Source organism: Anolis sagrei, chromosome 2, assembly GCF_037176765.1.
Source record: "Anolis sagrei isolate rAnoSag1 chromosome 2, rAnoSag1.mat, whole genome shotgun sequence".
NCBI lineage: Eukaryota > Metazoa > Chordata > Lepidosauria > Squamata > Dactyloidae > Anolis > Anolis sagrei.
The window spans coordinates 68,256,036-68,277,468 of record NC_090022.1 but is presented as its reverse complement, the minus strand read 5'-3'; the positions used below and the strand labels follow the sequence as shown (position 1 = coordinate 68,277,468).

General features: G+C 38.6%; 1 protein-coding gene across 1 annotated transcript in view; it reads left to right on the top strand.

The window, feature by feature from the left end:
• The window catches only part of STAB1 (stabilin 1), a 104,117-nt gene that overhangs the window by 48,478 nt on the left and 34,206 nt on the right, over positions 1-21,433 (top strand). Inside the window, exons 23-40 of the mRNA XM_060765865.2 lie at positions 457-640; positions 1,505-1,598; positions 2,613-2,771; positions 3,905-4,000; positions 4,457-4,552; positions 5,424-5,471; positions 6,018-6,148; positions 9,345-9,456; positions 9,917-9,994; positions 10,086-10,184; positions 11,289-11,396; positions 12,733-12,864; positions 13,784-13,912; positions 15,070-15,126; positions 17,763-17,858; positions 19,459-19,654; positions 20,471-20,566; positions 21,237-21,282. Coding sequence (XP_060621848.2) covers positions 457-640; positions 1,505-1,598; positions 2,613-2,771; positions 3,905-4,000; positions 4,457-4,552; positions 5,424-5,471; positions 6,018-6,148; positions 9,345-9,456; positions 9,917-9,994; positions 10,086-10,184; positions 11,289-11,396; positions 12,733-12,864; positions 13,784-13,912; positions 15,070-15,126; positions 17,763-17,858; positions 19,459-19,654; positions 20,471-20,566; positions 21,237-21,282 — 1,957 coding nt within the window. The remainder of the gene's footprint in view (positions 1-456; positions 641-1,504; positions 1,599-2,612; positions 2,772-3,904; positions 4,001-4,456; positions 4,553-5,423; positions 5,472-6,017; positions 6,149-9,344; positions 9,457-9,916; positions 9,995-10,085; positions 10,185-11,288; positions 11,397-12,732; positions 12,865-13,783; positions 13,913-15,069; positions 15,127-17,762; positions 17,859-19,458; positions 19,655-20,470; positions 20,567-21,236; positions 21,283-21,433) is intronic.

Below are 21,433 nucleotides of genomic sequence, written 5' to 3'. Positions count from 1 at the left end.
TCAGGTTAACCACCCGAATTTGCCAAGTTGCTTTTTTGTTCGTCTCTTGCTTGCCTCTCCCGTGGGTTAAGGCAGAAATACAAGTCACATCACAACAGTGAAAAGAGTATGTAAATCCAATACCTGTTAAAAATCCTTTAGGAAATGCTATAAAAACGTAATTTAATCTGGATAGGCGTTCCATACAATACTGGTTTTCATTGCTGATTTCAACTCAGACAGTGCCTGATGGATCTCATCTGGCCGGTTATTCCACAATGTTGCTGTAGGTAGCCTGGGCTACCTTTCAAATCCTTTAAGTACCCATTTTCACTGATCCTGATTCTTTTACACAGTCCTTGAGAGATCATATTTGACCTATGCCTGTCTCATTATAACTGTTGATTAAACTACGTGGAGGATGGATAAAAGCCAATCATACTTTGGCTAAATGTTTCTTCTCTAATGGTTTGGCAGATTGCAGCTGTGTCCATGGGATCTGTGACAACAGACCGGGAAGCCAGGGAGTGTGTCAGATTGGAACATGTAAGGCTGGATACACAGGGCAGCTCTGCGACAGCAGCAATCAGACCTGCAGCTCTTCTGGCGCCTCCTTGTCCTGTCACCTGCATGCAGTCTGCAGCTTAGAGGACACTGCAAGGTAAGATGTCTCTCTGACTTTAAAAGCCTTCCTGTAACATGGCTGCCCAATCATTTTGTTATTTGAGCCAGAAAGGCAGATATCACACACAGAGAGACCTTCTTCCACTTAGCCTTGTCAAGCCACATAAGACAGAAAATGTCATAAGCACCTCTCTGCCCCACAACCCAGAAATAAAAAAGCAGATTAAATAACTAACCATTTGCTTCCTTTTAAGAACACCCCACACCTCCTATTTGAAGCAGCCACATACCTTTGCCTATTGATAGGACCAGGTGTGTTTTGAGGGCTTAGTTGACCAGATCTGGATTTTTGTTCATAGAAATGAGATCCTAAAATGTCTGTGATGTGAAAATGTAGTCAAATTGATATATCTTCGGTCTTTGGAAAAACAGTTTGGTGACAAATTGAGAAGGGGAGGAATATGATAAAGCAACACATCAGCATGTAAACTGGTTGATGTTGGAGACTGGAATTGTATCTACTTTGTAGAATTAATGCAGTTTGACATCACTTTAACTTCTATGGTTCAATGCTTTGGAATACTAAGATCTGTAGTTTTATTACACAGCAACACTCTTTGACAAAATAAAGTTAAAGACCCTGTAAAACTATCAAGCTACCCAAATCCATAGCACTGAAGTTAAAGTGATGTCAAATTGTATTAATTCTATAGTGTAGCTGCACTCCTAGACACACATATAGAGGTGGTCTTAGGAGGATACTGTTGGTTTTTGTTCACATCCCTCTGGTTTCTAAACTGAATGAAAAAAGTATTCTCTTAGTGGAAGAAGGGAAAATTCTGTTGTGCAGTTAACTCCCCCATCCACCCCCCTAATCGTTTTTTTTCTTTTCCTCTCCAAGGTGCATCTGTATTGACGGATATGAAGGGGATGGGATTTCCTGCAAGCCCATTGATGCCTGCAGCAAGCCAGAACGCGGAGGATGTTCAGAAAATGTGTGTGGCTAAAGCATGGTAGTCAAGCTAGATCACACATCTGGCATGGTTTCAGACACCTTCTTCAAATGATGAAAGACTTCTGTTTGTTGTGAGATTTGGTTTTCCTTCGCTATGTGTCTTGCAGTGAGCATACTGCAGTGTCCTTAGATTCTGACTATACTTACTTTGAGCATATTACTGCTAAAAAAGTATCTCAGCAAAAAACACCTTCTAATTTAGAAAATGGGTTAAATGGAGAGAATGGTAGTTCTCCTTAAAGTCAGCACATTTCTTGGCCATTCTGGCTAAGGCATTTTGGTAAAGTCCATTCACTTCAGTGTCAATCTATGATGCAGAGTTTAAAAGATATTTCTGCACAGAAATATTTTCTGTGTAGTTAATGATGCTTCTTGTACAGAAGATCTTATGGACTTATTCTGTGCACAGAAAACAATATTTTTGTTCAGAAAACAACATGTATTGTTGTTGATGATGATGTGGATGTGGTGTTTATTTTTAAATAAAATGTAAAAACAATAGAATCAACAATAACAACAACAGTCTGGCTCTGTTGAGTAAAAATTGTGTACCCAACTAATTCTGAATGAAATCTACAGGTTGAACATCCCTTATCCAGAATTCCAAAATCCAAAATTGTCCAAATGGTAGGCTGAAATAGTGATGCCTTTGTTTTCTGATGTACACAAACTTTGTTTCATGCACAAACCTAAATCTAAAATGCTGTGTATAAAATTAACTTCAAGGTATGTTTATGAAATATATATGAAACATAAATGAATTTCATTTTTACACTTACCTCCCATATCCAAGATCTCTCTTTATGTACATATAACGGTATTTCAAAATCTGAAAAAAATCTGAATCCAAAACAGTTCTGGTCCGTCTCAAGCATGTTGTATAAGGGATACACAACCTGTAATATTTTACAATGAAGTAATGTTTTCTTTCTTGTTTCTCTGTTGAGAAAAATCATTGTCCTCCATGTTTTATTCTTCTTGTATTTCTTGATAGGCTGTGTGTACCAGTACAGGACCTGGCACAGCAACTTGCCAGTGTAACAGAGGTTGGACTGGGGATGGAAAGGGCTGTGTTGCCATAGATAACTGTGTTCTTGAAACCAGAGGAGGCTGCCACATTAATGCTGACTGTAACTATATTGGACCTGGACAGGTGTGGTTAATCATATTTCTTATTTTGAAAAATCTGTGGAAACCTGGCACCTTGCACAATGAAAAGACTTTGCTATGAACCTCCTTCACACAGTACTCATGTAACATGGTGTCATATGTTTAAAGTGTTGAACAGATCCTCACCCCTCACCAGAATCTCCATTTTCATACATGAATCCTGCTGCCATCACATGTAGTTTTCAATCTCTATGCATACAAATAAGAATCAAAATTAAAATCTCATAGTCTAGTAGTTATGTATATTTCATAGTATCTAGAGATAGGGAGATAAGCTTAGGATATTGTTGGTACATGTGTGGAAGAGAGAAGAAGCTGGAACTTAGGAAAGAAGCAAAGTCATCCCCATAATATCTGTTCAAGTCAAGAGGAAACAAATCAAAGAAAATAAAAAAGGCTCTGGTGCTTCATGAAACTACAGTTCCCATGTTTCCATAGCATTGAACCAGACCAGTTAAAGTAGTGTCAAGCTGCATTAATTCTATCTACACTGTAGATCAGGGGTCCTCAAACTAAGGCCCGGGGGCCGGATACAGCCCTCCAAGGTTATTTACCCTGCCTTCGCTCAGGGTCAACCTAAGTCTGAAATGGCTTGAAAGTAAACAACAACAGCAACAATTCTATCTCATCAGCCAAAAGCAGGTCCACACTTCCCATTGAAATACTAATAGGTTTATATTTGTTAAAATTGTCCTTCATTTTAATTATTGTATTGTTTTAAAATGTTTTTTGCACTACAAATAAGATACGTGCAGTGTGCATAGGAATTCATGCATGGTTTTTCAAATTATAATCTGGTCCGCCAACAGTTTGAGTGACTGTGACCTGGCCCTTTGTATAAAAAGTTTGAGGACCCCTGCTGTAAATGTACCCATGGTGGCACTGTTTTTTCAGCAAAGAAGTTGTATTTTGTAAACCATGTCAGTTTTCCCTCACCTTGTTAAATTTAGCATTGCAAGATTCAAATGCTCGAGTACCAACCATTTGTTGTTGCTTTCAAATTTCAAGGCGCCATTGCAAAGACTTTTCAAAAATTTGCATGAAATATGCATGATATTTAGAGATTGAGATTTTGTGTAAAATAATAACTATAGTCCCTGCTGTTTCTACTTTCAGAGCAGTTGTATGTGCAAGAGAGGTTATGAAGGGGATGGTTACAGCTGTGACCCCGTTGAGCCTTGCTCAATGAATAATGGTGGCTGCCACGAATTGGTAAGAAAATTGAGGTGTCAAGGATATGGTTCTTTGTGAAGTCCAGGTGTTACCTATGGGTCTTCTGGCTCCTGGTCCATTAGATTTAACAGTGCAAATCTATTGATGTAATTTAACTTATGTACATAAGTTAACTTATGAACATAGACTGTATGATGATGGAAGCCCTTGCTAAAAAGGTGCTGTTCAGAGGAAAGAATTTGCAAAACCACGTCTGAGTGTTCTTTGATTAAGAAAATCCTAGAGTTCATGGACCCACTACAAATTACAGGTGACATTAAGATACACTTAGCGAAAGAGCCAACAACTTCAGCATAAAATACTAGAAAATCATTTTTTAGCATCCAACAGTTATTAGCACTGAAAAGCCAGTGTTGCCTTAAATTTGTTAGTGGACAACATGGATCTACTGATTTGTTTTAGCTGTTGTTGTTTTGTTTTTTTAAAACCCAACAGGCTGTGTGTCAGACGCTCAGTACTGGAGAGAAGGCTTGCCAGTGCTCTGAAGGATACATGGGAGATGGTGTTCTCTGTTACGGAGATATAATGAAGGTAAAAATATTGTATTACATGTAATATTACTAATAATATTACAGTATAGGGTATAGTACAATATAGTAATATATAATACTAATATTATGCTGTTATAATAATATAATATATTATTATATATTATATTATTATCCCCACCACCATTTTGATTGTGCTTTTCCTGCTCCTACTATCATTACTATTAATTATATTCTTATTTCAAATGCTGGATGGCTCCTGGGGTCTTCCACTGAAATACTGTTAAGGTTATGTTGGTTAACATTGTTCTTCATTTTAAATATTGTATTGCTCTTTCCCTTTTTTTGGCACTCCAAACGAGATATGTGCAGTATGCATAGGAATTCGTTCATATTTTTTCAAAGTTCACACAAATATTCTCTATCCATCTGCCACTGGCCCAGCCTACACCACTCAGGCCAGTGCAAAATCTTACTATATGTATTCACGGGAGATTTATCTATAGTAAGTAATATTACCAGAATAGAAATGTTTTTAATTAGCAAGCTTAGGTAAACATTTTTGCAGTAAACTTGGCTTAGAGTAAAAAGCATGAAAATCTATTATCCCCCATAAGTTTTTATTATTGAAAGAATGAAAATCTTGAAAACCTTCTATGGTAATTCTATAGCTGTCCTTGGGAAATTCATTTGCTCCGAGTACATAATGATAGCCATTAGTATCAATTTCCTTCTTTTTTTGGAAGTATTAAACACCACTTTTTCAAATAGCTCTATCTGCAGCAGAGCTTTGAAAAATTGCACTTTTTTGACAACTGCAAATGTTCCATCTGAACTTATTTCCTATATATTTCTGCTTAAAACCACTTAGTGCTTCTGTACTTCTCTACAAATCTGTTGTCTTCTCTTTCCAGGAATTAGCAAGGAACTACCACTTTTCAATGTTCTTTGAGTGGATTAAGGTGAGAGTTTTTGTTCTTGCTTCTTAATGGTATGAACAGATTTCTTTGGCACAGATCTCTTCTCCAACATCTCTCACAATGCCCTAACATCTGCTGCTTGAGATATTTGCATCACACAGAGCCAAATGGTAGGGTTAGCCAAGTTCATGAACTGTTGAGGAATTCCTTCAGCACAATCTTGTAGTAGCCATTGCCTTGAACTTTAGTACTAGTTCTTTGGTCTGTGGTATTGATGAAATATGTATGTCAGGAATAATGGTTTAACTCCATCTGGTGAAGTTTGGGCAGATAATGTTTTCAATTTTACATGATGGTACTTCGGTTTTATGGCTAAACACAACGCTTTGCATGATTATGATAAAGCTGGTGTATGGTCCATTATGCTATTAAAACGTGTATTTGGGATGGGCCTCTGGGAGATATCAACCTCACATTGATGATGAATACAATGATAATCCATCATTTATCTTTTCATTTAATTTGTGAAAACTACTTTACAAAAAATGATGTATGTCCATATTGTCTTGTTTTTGTTTGTTTTTTAAGAAATCTCTCTTCAGCATCCCAGAAGGAGGCAATGTCACTGTTCTAGTGCCACAGAAAGAAGCCATTCAAAATCTGAGCATATCTGAAAAGGATTTCTGGCTGAAACCTGACACACTCTCATCTCTAGTCAGGTATCATTGGTTTACAGATTTGATCTAATCCATTGCAGTTATTAGAGATTAGGCTGGATAGGGTAATTTTGTATGCTGAAACTCCCTGGCATCTCCAGGCTGGACTGAAAGTCTAGAGAGTTGTGGCCAATAGGCATGTAGACAACACTGAACTGAATGGACCTGTGGTCTGACCTCTAGCATGAACATGCAGGTAGACTGTATGTAAACTTGTAACATAAAAATATTGCCTACATTCTTTTGTTACATTGGCATTTCTTGCAGATGGAAACCACAATATATGTACCTATTATTGAACCAGGATAACAGATTGTTGTGGCTGTTGTTGCTGCGTGCCTTGTATTTGTTTCTAACTTAGGGCAACTTTATCGTGAACAATACATATCATGCCATATCCTTGGCAATATTTGTTTGTGTGGGTGGTGGGGATGGAGTGTTGGCTTTGCCTCCTTCTGAGGCTGAGAGAGTGTGACTTGCCCAAAATCAATGAGTAGGTTTTCAAAGCCAAGTGGGGATTTGAATCCTGGTCTCCAGAGTTGTAGCCCCATGCTCAAACTACTACAACACATTGGTTCTCAATATCCAAAGGCATTTTTATTTATCGTGTCATCAGCAACCATTGTATTACAATTCTAACAGAGCAAAACAAACACAGAGATTAAAAAGAAAAAAAAAACCACACAGATTTTGTAAATTTGGTATTTGGTTAAATGTCCTTTGACCAGTATCTGGCCACTTGGAGTGCCTCTGGGGTTGCCGCAAGAAGGTCCTCCATCGTGCATGTGGCAGGGCTCAGGGTGCATTGCAGCAGGTGGTCAGTGGTTTGTTCTTCTCCGCACTCGCATGCCGAGGATTCCACCCTGTAGCCCCATTTCTTAAGATTGGCTCTGCATCTCGTGGTGCCAGAGCGCAATCTGTTCAGCGCCTTCCAAGTCGCCCAGTCTTCTGAGTGCCCAGGGGGGAGTCTCTCATCTGGTATCACCCATGAATTGAGGTGCTGGGTTTGGGCCTGCCACTTTTGGACTCTCGCTTGCTGGGGTGTTCCAGCGAGTGTCTCTGTAGTTCTAAGAAAACTATGTCTTGATTTAAGTCGTTGACGTGCTGGCTGATACCCAAACAGGGGATGAGCTGGAGATGTCTCTGCCTTGGTCCTTTCACTATTGGCTGCTACTTCCCGGCGGATGTCAGGTGGTGCAATACCGGCTAAGCAGTGTAATTTCTCCAGTGGTGTGGGTCGCAGACACCCCGTGATAATGCGGCATGTCTCATTAAGAGCCACATCCACTGTTTTAGTGTGATGAGATGTGTTCCACACTGGGCATGCATACTCAGCAGCAGAGTAGCATAGCGCAAGGGCAGATGTCTTCACTGTGTCTGGTTGTGATCCCCAGGTTGTGCCAATCAGCTTTCGTATGATGTTGTTTCTAGCGCCCACTTTTTGTTTGATGTTCAGGCAGTGCTTCTTGTAGGTCAGAGCACGGTCCAAAGTGACTCCCAGGTATTTGGGTGCGCTGCAATGCTCCAGTGGGATTCCTTCCCAGGTAATCCTCAGAGCTCGGGATGCTTGTCTGTTCTTAAGGTGAAAGGCGCATGTCTGTGTTTTAGATGGATTAGGGATCAGATGGTTTTCCCTGTAATAGGCAGTAAGAGCACCTAGAGCTTCGGAGAGCTTCTGTTCTACCATCTCAAAGCTCCCTGCTTGAGCAGTAATGGCACGATCGTCAGCATAGATGAAACTCTCTGTCCCTTCTGGCAGTGGCTGGTCATTTGTGTAGATGTTGAACATGGATGGAGCAAGCACGCTCCCCTGAGGCAGGCCGTTCTTCTGTTTCCGCCATCTGCTTCTCTGGCCCTGGAACTCAACAAAAAAGCTCCTGTTTTGTAGCAGGTTTCCTATGAGGCAGGTGAGGTGGTAGTCCTTTGTGATATTATACATTTTTCTCAGGAGGAGGCGGTGGTTCACAGTATCATAGGCTGCTGACAAGTCTATGAAGACAGCTCCTGTGATCTGCTGCCTTTCAAAGCCATCTTCTATGTGCTGGGTCAGGTTCAGCACTTGTGATGTGCAGCTTTTGCCTTTTCTGAAGCCAGCTTGCTGTGGGATCAGACAGGGGTCTATATTTTCCATAATTCTATGCAAAATAAGTCTCTCCAGAACTTTGTAGAGGTGGCACAACAGGGAGATTGGTCTGTAGCTTTTTGGGTCATTACGGTCTTTGCCTGGCTTCAAGATGGCGATGACTCTTGCTTTCCTCCAGGTTTTGGGGATCTGACAGGATGCAGTGCAGTTGTTCATCAGCTCCAGCAGCCAGCGCCTTGCTTTTGGACCAAAGTTCTTGATTTGTTCCATCCGTAGGTCATCCAAGCCAGCTGCTTTGCCATTCTTACATTTGTTGAGAGCCATGTCCAATTCAGTAGATGTAAAGGGTTCATGGAGGTTGTTGTTCTCAATCTCTGGTTGTCTGGCTATTGGTTTCTTTCCTACTTTGGTGGCAAGGTTGGGTTTCCCATTCTTCAAGAGTTGGTGTGCTATCTGATCTGCCTTTATGTTGGCATGGGTATTAGTTTGTGAGGGATCGTTGCTCAGCCGTCTCAGCAGCCTCCACGCCTTCTGGCTGCTCCTGCCCATGTCGACCTCTGTGATCAACTTGATCCACTGTTCTTTCTTGGCTTCAGAGATGGAGGACACAATGCTCTGCGCTGCCTGAAGAGTCTGCTCACTGAATGGGTCTTCGTTGTGGAGCCTGTAATAGTTTTCCAACAAGGCAGCTGTTTCAGGAGTAATGCCCTGGAGGTAGTGGGTTCTGCAGCCTCTCGGTATGGAGGCCCGTGAGCAGGTTTTCACTATTTCAATAAAATGTTCGTATTCCTCAGGGACTGGCGCGACCGATGTGATCATGTCGTCTAACATGTCTGAGAATTTAGTCCAAAAGGCATATGTGAATAAGAAGGCTATCCAAACATGTTTGTGGCAGGAAACATTGCTGCAGAATGTGGTACTGTTCCAAGTATAACCAAAGCCAGAATCCAGCCTACTTTAGGAACCACTATCTCTCACTTCTTGATGGAGGAGCAGATGTATTCTTTGAGAGAGTCAATGGAGAACTGAGAACTTCAGGTCTAGATTTGATGGAAAGAAAAAGAACAGAAATGTAACTGCAGAAGCATGTAACAGCATGTCCTTACTTTATTATAGGTCCCACTTCCTTCAGGGTTCTTTAACTACCGAGGAACTCCAGAATTATGTGGGCCAAGAAATAGCTACCCTCAATCCACGTGCCAAATGGATGATAAACAATAGCAGTGGGGTAAAAGATCTTAATATTATACTGATGATAATATGACTGTTACTGTTGTTGGCACCACCACTAAAAAGTATTTAAAATAATTTCACATTGAAGTTATGTAATACTAATATATGTAATGTTTTTTTTCTAAACTGAAGAAATGGTTAAAATACATGCAAATCTAGTCAACCTACATATGAATTCACAGAATATTGGCATTTATTACACATACACAACTATTTTAAGCATGGGGTATGGGGTTGTTTTTCTGCAAAGGCATCAGAAAGCTTCAGAGTAACTGAGTATAATAGAGAAAAGGCTATCTTGGCATTGAGAATACATCATGAAATAGAAAAGTCAGATAGTTCTTGGTTCTATGACGTGTAACTTAAAGATGATATTTATGTACATTTCACTGAGGACACTTTAAGTCTTGCCAAGCTAATTCAAAATCATCAAGTTTTTTCTGCTTGTTTTCCAGGCTATTACAATCCAGAATGCGAGCATTATATTGGGTGACATCCCTGCTATCAACAGCACTATTTATATCATTGATAAGGTACATAGATTACCTTGTCTGCTTCTTTACTTACCAGTGATGGCACATGGAGCAGAAACAGCTTGAACTTTGTTTTCTTCTTTTGTCTCAGGTTTTATTACCATCTGTTGATATCCCACCAAGTGCTCCTGATCTACAGCAGCAGCTTAGCACCATTCCTTCCTTCAGTAGGTTCAAAGAGCTGCTAGAGGTAAAGCCTTCTGCTAGATGGAATATGAAAACATTGTCTAAATACCATAATTTGAACTCTCTTACTGTTGTACAAGTCTGTCTAGATGAATCCCAGAAATAAAAACAGCATTAGCAGACAAGCCTGAAGGTCTCTCAAGACAATTCCAGATAAAGCTTTTATAACATTTAGAATTAATACAGTTTGACACCACTTTAACTACCATGGCCCAATGCTGTAGAATCATGGGAATTGTGGCTTGGAGAGGCACCATCACACTTTGGCAGAGAAGGCTAGAGACATTTTAAAACTACCACTTCTCTGATTCCATAGCAGTGAAACATGACAGTTAAAGTAGTTTCAAACTATATTAATTCAACAGTGTAGTTCAAGCATGGGCCAACTTCAGCCCTCCAGGCTGGTAGAAATCATGGAAGCTGAAGTCCAAAACACCTAGAGGGCCAAAGTTTGCCCAAGCCTGTTGTAGATGCACCGTTTTGATGTAAGCTAATTTGTCATGTAAGCTTCATAAGCCACCATATTCCACTCATTGTCCAGGTTGTAATAAAGTTAGTTTTGTAACAGGAGATTTTATGAGAAAATGTTAGGGGTGTTTTTCTTCTTTCCTATTGAAGTTGCTACTAGTTTCAAGTGCAGAGAAAACACAGATCCTTTAATATATCCCAGAATCTGATCTCGGATTATCTGCTTTAGACTGGATTATATGAGTCTACACTTCTAGATAATCTGGGAGAAGCAGATCATCTGGAACCAGATTCTGAGATATAAGCCAGTATAGATCCAGTCTCAGTGGAATGAAGATAATTATTATTGTATTGTTGTCTGTTGTGTTTTTGTTAATGATGTACTTTGGGCTCGGCCTCTTGTAAGCCACACCGAGTCCTGCGGGAGATAGTAGCGGGGTACAAATAAAGGTTTATTATTATATTATTAAGATAAGAGAGGAAAGTACATCTCAAAAGAGCAGAAACATATAGAACATCCTTAATAATTCTACACGTTTCTACATGATTCTAAATGTTCCTGGTAGATTTTGTTTTTGCTTACCGTGTAAACTTTACTGACCACATTTGCTTACTAATTGTAAATTTCTGAAACTTGCAGCAATACCAGTTGATTAGACCAATTGAGTCAGCTGAAAAATACACTATTTTTGTCCCAGGAAATAGTTCAATTGAGAAATATTGCCAGGCTTCGAATATTACAAAACTGGTAAGTACCCCCCAGGAGGAAAAAAATAGACATGCATTTAGACAGCATTTTTATTTTTATTTTTTGCTGAGGAATAAGCTCTATTGAACTCATTGCAACTTGCTTTTGAGTAAATATATATAATTCCTAAAATTGTTTTGTTATTCCCTTTGGGTTATTAATCACATCTGCACTTCCGGTGTATGAAATTATGTTTATGAATTGGTAAAGGCCACTTTCTGTTTTGCAAACTTCCTATGTGGCAAACTGCCTTGTGCACCAAAGTTAGTGGGCAGTTTTAATATACATTTTTAAAAATAAATAAAAGAAGGCATGTTTTATCTAATGGATTTTAAATATGTGTCACTGCATGATGATGGATAGCTGCATTATTTCATTGTAACGTTCTAGAAGAGATAGGCACTTAAAACTTTCTATGTGACATCGTCAGGAGTAACAAGTGGTACCCAGATTTGCATAGATCTCTCTGCTGTTTAGAGGTTTATAACCTGCCATCCCGCTTGATTTGTGATTATGATGAGAGTGATGATGCTGAGGCCTGTGATTCCTTTTTATATTATAATTATAAATAAATAATAATTAAAGATGCCCTTGAGCAAGGCAAAGCAATGGCCCAAGAGCCATTTATTATCTATCTGCTATTTATCTATCTGTCTGTCTATCTATTTATCTATCTCCATCTGGAAACCGGTTTGGTTACCAGAATTATTTATTTATTTATTATTTACAATATTTCTATTCCGCCCTTCTCACCCCACAGGGGACTCAGGGTGGATTACAATTCAGATATACATGGCAAACATTCAATGCCATTAGACATACAACATATATAGACAGATACAGAGGCAATTTAACATTCCAGCTTTCAGGCTTCATGAGGGTATGCTCAATTCCAGCCACAGGGGGGAGCTGCTGCTTCACCGCCCACTTGTGACACCGAGTCCTTGATGTAGTGCTTTCTCATTCTTACGCACGCTGCTGGAAGGTTTTATGGTGTCGTAAATTAGTTAAATTAACTTCCCCACATAAAGTGGTACCTAAATTTCCTACTTGACAGATGCAACTGTCTTTCGGGCGGCATAGGTCAACAGCAAGTTAGACTGTTAATGCTTGGGAGCTCACTCTGACCTGAGCTAACTTTGAACTCATGACCTCTCAGTCAGTAGTGACTTAATGTAGCTGTCTACTAACTAGCTGCACCACACCCCGGTCTAATTGCTGCTTATCAATAGGATATCTACTTCTTTTTTATGTCCGTATCTGCAATTCTTTTTGATGTTGAACTTTTTATAAGACATGACCGCAATTTTTGTTTAATGTGGACCTTGTTTTTTAGGATAATGACACTGTACTGTATCATGTCATACTTGGAGATAAACTGTTACCTGAACACCTAAAAAGTGGAGTTCACAAAAGCAGCATGTTAGGAATGTCCTACTGGCTGATGTTTTACAAGAACAACACTGAGGTAGGGATGACTGACCAATTACGCTTTCATTGTATATTGTGTGATCAAAGGAGCAACTGAAATGGTTATAGAAGACAGACCCCATTTTTCAAGTGAATATGTATCTTTAACCATGAAACTTCTTCCTCTTGGACAAACTGGTCAATTTGTGTGAAATCAATTGGACAGACTACCTTATTTACTCAAATCCAGTGCTCACCTTTTTTTGGCTAAATTACCTTGCCAAAATTAGGGTGCACGTTAGATTCACATAATACAGTAATCTTCATCCTGAGCAAAGCAAAAAGGGAAGCTGGGACTCCTTTTTGAGGGATGTCATCTCTAATTTGATTGCCATGACTCAATGCTTTGCAATCCTGGGATTTGTAGTTTGGTGAAGCACCAACATTCTTTGGCAGAGAAGTCCTTGTTTTCTATGCTGTTTTACTAGGCTCAAGACCTTGTAAAACTGCAGCACCCATGATTCCATAGCACTGAAGCAAAAACTCCAGTTTATTTACTTATTTATTTATACCCTGTCTTTCTTATCCCCGTAGGGGACTTAAGGTGGTTAACATATATAGGCAATGATTTGATGTCATGTAAACATACATACATAATAAAATAAGCATATACATTAAAACAGTCATTAAAACATATCAAACCTTAAAACATTTATTAAAATCACATTATCCAAAATCATAATCAGTGCTTCTGGTCACATTGTTTGCAGCCAACCAGGAAATAATATATGATTGTGAAGTGCTTTGTTGGTGGTGGAAGGATATTCTTCCATGTTTCATCATGTTGTCAGGTTAATTTGGCTTGTTCTTTCTCTGTGTCCTGCGAATCTGGCACTGATAGGACTTCATGGCAGAGCCGTGGTGCATTCTTTGTGGCTCATGTTGGCTGAGTCTCTTGATGTCCCTTCTTCTTGCAGGCATATGTAAACAAGGTCCTCTTGAATGGCCAGTTCATTGAAACAAGGAATGGGATGTTGATCGGGGTTTCTCAAGTTCTACAAATTCAGAAAAATCGGTGTAATACAAATATTACAACAATACAAAAGGTAACACATTGGAAATTGATTCCTTGTTTTAAGCTTCTCGGTATTATGATATTTATATAGTTAATTGCTTGAGGACGAATCTCAACTCACACTTTTGAAATATTGGTAGGATTACCAGGTTTTCTGCAAATTAGCACGGCATTCGTGAAGCAGACATCTTGGGAACAGCATTCCTTGAGAGATTTCAGGGCTCTCCATATCCCAGTAAACAGACCCCTACATTTTATATGTAAAACCTGATTGCTGCATACAAGATTTCTGCCACCCCATATTTATATTCTAAATAAGGGATGTCTTGTACAGAACAGGACATCTGGGAAATTAAAATTCCGATCTTTTAAACCATTCATTGAGAAGCAGTTTATTACAGATGATCACAGATATGCTGCAGCATTTAAAGGTACGTATACTTATCCTTGCAAATTTGCATGTTCATAGGGATCTGCAATGCCACAAGGCAAAAGTCTGAGGCTACTTAAAATAAGAAAGGAACATGGGGAAGAAATTCAATGGCTTTGTAATTTTTGTCCATTACATATATCCTGGTTCCAAAATCCACACATTTGAATATTTGTGGTGCACAAATAAAATAAAAATTCAAAATGCATACATTTTAAAGATGTGACTGGCAAACAAATAATACATTTGAAAAAATTGAACGTAAATTTAGTTTACTCACATTGTGTACAAAATGCATACTTTGAAAAATATTCCCAATCAAGCATACTGTGAATGCATGAATTCTCTGCAAGTAGAAAAAAATACCCATTTAAGCAATTCAGATGAGGTTTCTAGAAATGGAACAAAATGGAAAGTGAGAGATTTTAGCATCCTTTATAAAATCTCTAGGTGAAGAGGAATTAGTACATGTGAGTAAATAAGTCTGTGAAGGAGGAATCGTAAACCTTTCCACAGGGAACAGGGTAGGAACAGCAGGTGTTTGCACACTAGAATTGGATTAAAAATTGGACAGTGTCATTAAGTATATAGTGTTGGCATCACAGCTTTTGAGAAATAGTAATTGCATATGGTTTTTGGCTCCAGCTTTCTTATGATATGTGGACAACAGTATAACAGTAGAGATTATTGTTGATTTTTCACATGTTCTGACATATGCATTGATTCTTTCCCTCTCTTTGTCCTCGCTTGTGTTCTAGTCAAGGTGTGCTAAGTGTGACAGAAAGATCAAGTGCCCAGCAGGATCGGTGCTTGCAGTAAGTCGTACATTGCTTCCTAGATCTCTTTTCACAAGATAATGGCAACTGGAACCATCTTACTTTGTTTGCCCGGGTTTTTTGCTGTTCAAAATGCAGTGTTATTTTTCAAAAGCTAGGAAAGAGAGATGTCTTGTTCCTCCCAACCCCGGGATCACAGACATTCAACAAAGACATCAAAAGCTTTTCTCCAACCTCACTCTTTCCCTGGCTATCTCTGAGTTTTCTTACCTCCACTTGCAGCTCCTTAAGCTAAACAAGATGTCTACTGGTTCTGGATCCTAGTTCAGCACAGGCAGAGTTACTGTAATGCAATCAAGTTAAATTCAATTTAAAAGACATGAAAAGATATATGCCTGCTTTTGGAGAGAGCCAGTCTAGCCTACCTTCGAAAGGATTTCCACATCTGGGGTTCAGCACCAAACTTACTTTCACATTCCCAACAAATGGGATGCTGAATGTGAGAGGAGAGAAGGGTTTTTAATGCTGATTTTAAATACTGGCCAGGTTTGTATGGGTTAATATTATCTTTCAGTTGACCTGGGCCCAAGCTGTATAGTTCATAAACAGTAGCTAGTGATGCTGTTGCAACAAAGGAATTGAGCATTTCTCTCAACTCTCCCTAGTCAGTATTATGGCAGTGACATTATGGAGTTCCAGAACACATTTATTTTCTTTACTTTTAATTCATGCTTTTTAAATATCATATTAATAAAATCATAACAATAACAAGATAAGTATGTGTATCTACCATCAACATACTAAAACAACATAAACAAAAGCAAATGCTTACAATTCCATAGTAAAGGAAAGAAAGAAAGAAAATAAAAAGTAAACTTCCCTCTTTTCTACTGACAAAGAAAAAGTTTAGAATGTATATAAACAGCCATTAATTTTATACACTTTATATAGCCTTCAGTTCTTTCATTGTGAGAGATAATGTTCAAAACTCACAAAAGATATTTTATTCCACTCCTTCTCAAGAATATAAGCCATGGCTTAATAATAATAATAATAATAATAATAATAATAATAATAAACAATTGCTCAGATTTTTCATTGGAGCTTGTGCCACACATACCATCTTCCTGCGACAAAGAACTGATGGGATCGCAAGTCTGAAAAGGTTACAGAAAATGAACACATCAAACTATTCTGGGATTTGCGAATTCAGACTGGCAGAGTTTTGGAGCACAATATTCCTGACCTCACGATCGTGTTAAAAAACAAAGTATGGATCGTCAATGTTGCAATCCCAGGTGATAGCAGGATCGAAGAGAAACAACTGGAAAAGCTGACACAATATGAGGATTTAAAGATCGAACTGCAAAGACTCTGGCACAAACCAGTAAAGGTGGTCTCAGTGGTGATAGGCACACTGGGTGCAGTGCCTAAAGACCTTGGTCTGTACTTAAACACAATTGGCGCTGACAAAATTATCATCTGCCAGCTGCAAAATGCCACTTTACTGGGATCTGCATGCATTATTCCCCAATACATCACACAGTCCTAGATACTTGGGAAGTTTCCGACGTGTGATCCAATACAACAACCAGCAGAGTGATATTGTCTGCTGTGGACTCATCTTGTTGTGTTTCAAATAATAAAATACTACTACTACTACTACTACTAATAATAATAATAATAATAAATCTTTATTTGTACCCCATTACCATCTCGCCAAAGGGACTTGAGGTGGCTAACAAAGCACTCAAAAGTGCTGCATATACAATAAAAACAATTGTAAAGACATGAATATGATAAAAACATTACCAGACATTCATAAAATATCACATAATAATGTGGGCTTCTGTTGTCTTTTCTGTCATTTCATCATACTAGAGAGAAAAAATCCGCTTAAAATCCAGTTTCTGCCTCCTGCAGAATTCTGGGGTTTGTAGTTTAGTGAGGCTGTTAAAGTCTTCTCCTTAGACTACAAACCCCAGAATTCAGTAGGAGGCAGAAACTGGAATTTACATGGATTTTTTTCTCTACTGTGGTGAAGCCCCCATGATGGTTAGTTTATCAGTTTTTCCATTTCAAACACTTTTTGTATCCAATTGTTTTCCACAATTGTTCATGGACTATTCTAGTTGCTTTGAACTATAACAAAATCTTTTCTTGCTGGTTTTTAACATGATCATTTAGCTATCCTAATAGAAAGATTTCTGCTTTAAGTTGTCTTTCAGATTAAAGTACCTTTTCCTCACTGATTTTTTTGCTGAATTTTTAGTTCACATGTAATTCTTTTACATTTCCTGGATTGATTATTGCAACCCTTATATATTTTTGTTGACTTTATAAGTGATGTTCCTGAACACATTTTAAAGACCATCCTTCCATCAAGCATGTTATTGATGTCCAGCGGGATGCTACTAAGACATCACCAGGGCCAGTCCAGATATGGATCAGAAATTCCCTCCCTGGCCATAGCTAAAACTTGAGCACCCAGACTTGAGGCTGAGTCAAAGAATATACCCAAACTTCAAACCTGGGTTCTCAAGAGAAGTGTGTATACCAGTAAAATGTGTTTGTTCTAAAAGATTATGTATAGAAGGTGTTTCTTTATTCTGCCAGTGAGTAATACATATCTGTTTATGTACTCATTGAGTCAAATATTTATTTTTACATGACAGGAAGAACCAGGGAAAGGGAATCTTCCTCACTGTCTATACAAGTCTGGATCTATGAGACAAATTGGCTGTCACTTCAATTGTGTCAAAGTTTCACTTGTAAGTAAGCCAACTTTATTGCAGGATGACCTTACACAGAACCCTTCCATTCCAATCCATGTGGAAATCCATATTCATTTTTTATGGTTGGCCCCAAACTGTTCCTTTCCATACACTAGAGTAAACAGAGCCAATTTCTGCAGCCAAAGGTGTGTGTGAATTTTCTCCACATAAGTTGTGTAGGAGGTTGAGATCTCTGAGACAGTCTCCCTTGAAACTGGTCTGGGAGTGGAGACAGCTGTAAACTGAAGGACCTCAAAGCAGTGGCATCACTAGGATCAGTGTCACCCAGTGCAGTAGTAACTCATGGTGTCACCCTCATGGACCTCTTCCCATGCTGAATCCCTTACTATTGTTTTTGTACTAATGTTATTCACAGATTGCAATTACTATATGTCATGACAAAATCAGCAATGATTAAAAACCATCAGCAATGAAAATTACAGTATGTGTTTGTAGCACATGCATGTGAAGCCACATTATTCAAACTGCCACTATAATTGGAAGCTCATGCCCATTAGGAAGTTCAAAAAGTAAATCAGCATAGAGTTTTGGCCTTGAAAGTAGATTAATATGATACATGTATTAATCTACTTTCAAAAAATGGGGTTTCAAAAATGTTTTTGTAAAATCATTACAATAATTTTATTTAAAAAGTAATAACTTCTGCTGAAATACTGTACAAAAATTTTATAAACAGTAATTTTTGTGTAAACCCACCCCCTGATGGTGTCATCCAGTGCCTCCCCTAGTGACACCACTGTCTGGAAGATATAAAAGGAAATCAAAGTCCCCATAGTTGTGTTGTTCAGGCCAGAAGCTCAGGAAAAGATTTGTTCATCTGAGTCTGTGTATTTCTACTTATGATGTTAGCACTGCCATGTGATTCTGTGTGTTTACAATCATCCCTTCACATTCTCTGGGTCAGACGCGTAAGAGCTGCATGAAAGTAGAAAACCACAAATGAAAAAGACACTCTTTTAAAAATCTGATGGAACACCTCTCTAGGAATCTCTAAGTCCCCATTTACACTGCCATATGAAATCCAAATTATCCACTTTGAACTGGATTATATGGCAGTGTAGACTCATATCATCCAGTTGAAAGCAGATAATCTGGATTATCTGATTTGATAATCCGCATTATATGGCAATGTAGAAGGGGCCTAAATCCTCCGATACAACGTCTCCCAGAGGATGACAATAGAATTGCACTGATGGACCCACAGATTCCTAAAGAGAACATATTAATCAAATCTGAAAACAATAAAAACTGCAAAAGCTAAAACTTCAAATGTAGCGCACTGACTCTACTGTGTTTCTATGGTGTATTCACCAAAGTGCCCTGTCATCATAAAGACAACCTAGCCTTGAAGGAGAGTCCCATGGTTCAGGCTATCTCTGTTAGTGATAGCCCAGTGTGCCCAAATAATCTTACTATATAAAGAAGTATCCTTCAATTATGGTCCTATCTCAAGCAGGAAAAAAGTCAAAACCATTGAAAACATTTTGAATACAATTTTTAAAAAAACCACAAGGCTGTAGTGTTTTGCACTTTTATCATCACAGGAGTCTGACTGTAATCTGTTTATTTCTCAAAGGTCTCTGTCTGCTGCCCAGGCTACTATGGCCACATGTGTGAGATGTGCCCAGGAGAACCGGGCCACTGGTGTTCCGGAAACGGGATGTGTCAGGATGGGCTGGATGGCAATGGGGATTGCCAGTGCCAAGAAGGTTACCACGGCACTGCCTGTGAGATGTGTCAGCCGGGGAGATACGGAGCCAACTGCACATTAGGTGATGATGCCTGAAGCACTGCAATGGGTGCTTTTGCAGATAGAGTATGAATCGTTACTTCAAGTGTTTTGTGAAATAATTAGCTGTTTTGGCTCCTATTTAGCTCCCACACTCTAATGTAGTTATTAGTCATTCTAAAGGCAAAGATGCATCTGAAATAGATCGTCACTTACTGCTAGAAAGAAGGGGGTTCTGCTGGTTATAGAGCTGGGGAAAACTTGGGATACTTTAACATTACACTACTATGTCATCATCATCATCTCCACTTCTCCTCTCCTTTTCTTCCCTAAGTTCTCTTCTTCTTTCCGTTCTCCTCTCAGCCCAACCAAAAAAATCTTTCTTGGTATCTTGGTTTTTAGGCCTTTTCCTGGGGTTGTTTGGGAGCACTGATTCAGAAAATTGCATTGCATAGACCACATCAGCTCTAATTTCTTGGATATAACTGGAAAGTTTGTGTCATAAATCTGTGCCTTTGGTATAAAATACGTATGTTTTCATGTAGTAGACTTTTACTTTTTAATATGCTTCCTACATCTTAAAATATATTAATTTAGGCAATATTTTTTAAAAAAAATTATGAACAAGCAGAGTGCAGGATGGTATATGGCATATATTCTGTATTTCCTGTTCCAAAAATCTTTTAATTTAATTGCTCTGTTGTTGTTGTTATGAGTTTTACCCACTTCTTTAATTAGGGAACGCCAAATTAAAATACATACATACAACAGATACCATCTAAGGACATCAGTTACAAAGCAGTTAAAACTTGAATGCACAGATTTGCAAAATGACAGAATCGTGTTTCCTTCCTCACAGAGTGCAGTTGCAAGCATGGGAAATGTAACGATGGGTTATTGGGTGATGGAAGCTGCGTTTGCGATCCTGGCTTCCAAGGGACCCGCTGTGATCAAGGTAGGTGAAGTAATGCATCACTTGTCTTTGTACATATAAAATCATTGTGTTGGCAAAAGGAAGTGAAGTCTGAAAAGTGATGAGCACCCCAGCCATGTTACCAGTGTTGTGGTAGATTCTATACAGAGCCAGAGGCACAAAATATTTTGAGACTTGAAAATAGAAATAAGCTTTTTGTGGCCAATGGGCTACACAATACCTGGTTTTGAAGAGCCTTCAGAAGCCTGGGAAGGCAATGAATTAGCTTATGGTCTTTTTAACAAAATTCATGAGCTGCCTTGACTTTTATTTCACTTTTGAGTCTTACAGTGAAGCAGTTTCTGAGTGAATCTAATATGTTTGGGCCAGAATAGGAGCTGTATGGCCTCTTAGGCTGGATCTACACTGAAACATAATCCAAATTATCAAAGCAGAGAAGCCACATTATCTGCTTTGAACATTGTCATATAATCCAGTTCAAAGCAGATAATCTGGATTTTAATGGCATTATAGATTCAGTCTCAGAGATGTATGCCTCAGCAGCCAGACTTGAAAATCAAGCCCAATGACCAGTTACAAAACAAATGATGGCTGTCTTTTGCCACCTGAGGGAGCAAATCTTCTAAAAAGACACATTGGGTTTCTGTTGTTTGATGTGAATATCGTATTCTAACAAAATGCTCTCTTGCAGAAATCAGAACTAATCTGTGTAACCACACTTGTGATGAACATGCCAAGTAAGTACAATTGTCCAAGGCATCATTTAAAACATGTTCATGACCTTAGTTGCATATTCCTATTGAAATGGGAAAAGATAAAATACTTTCACTTTATATTTTTAATTGTTTTGTCTTTTAAATACACTTTTACAACTTATTAAGATGCTGT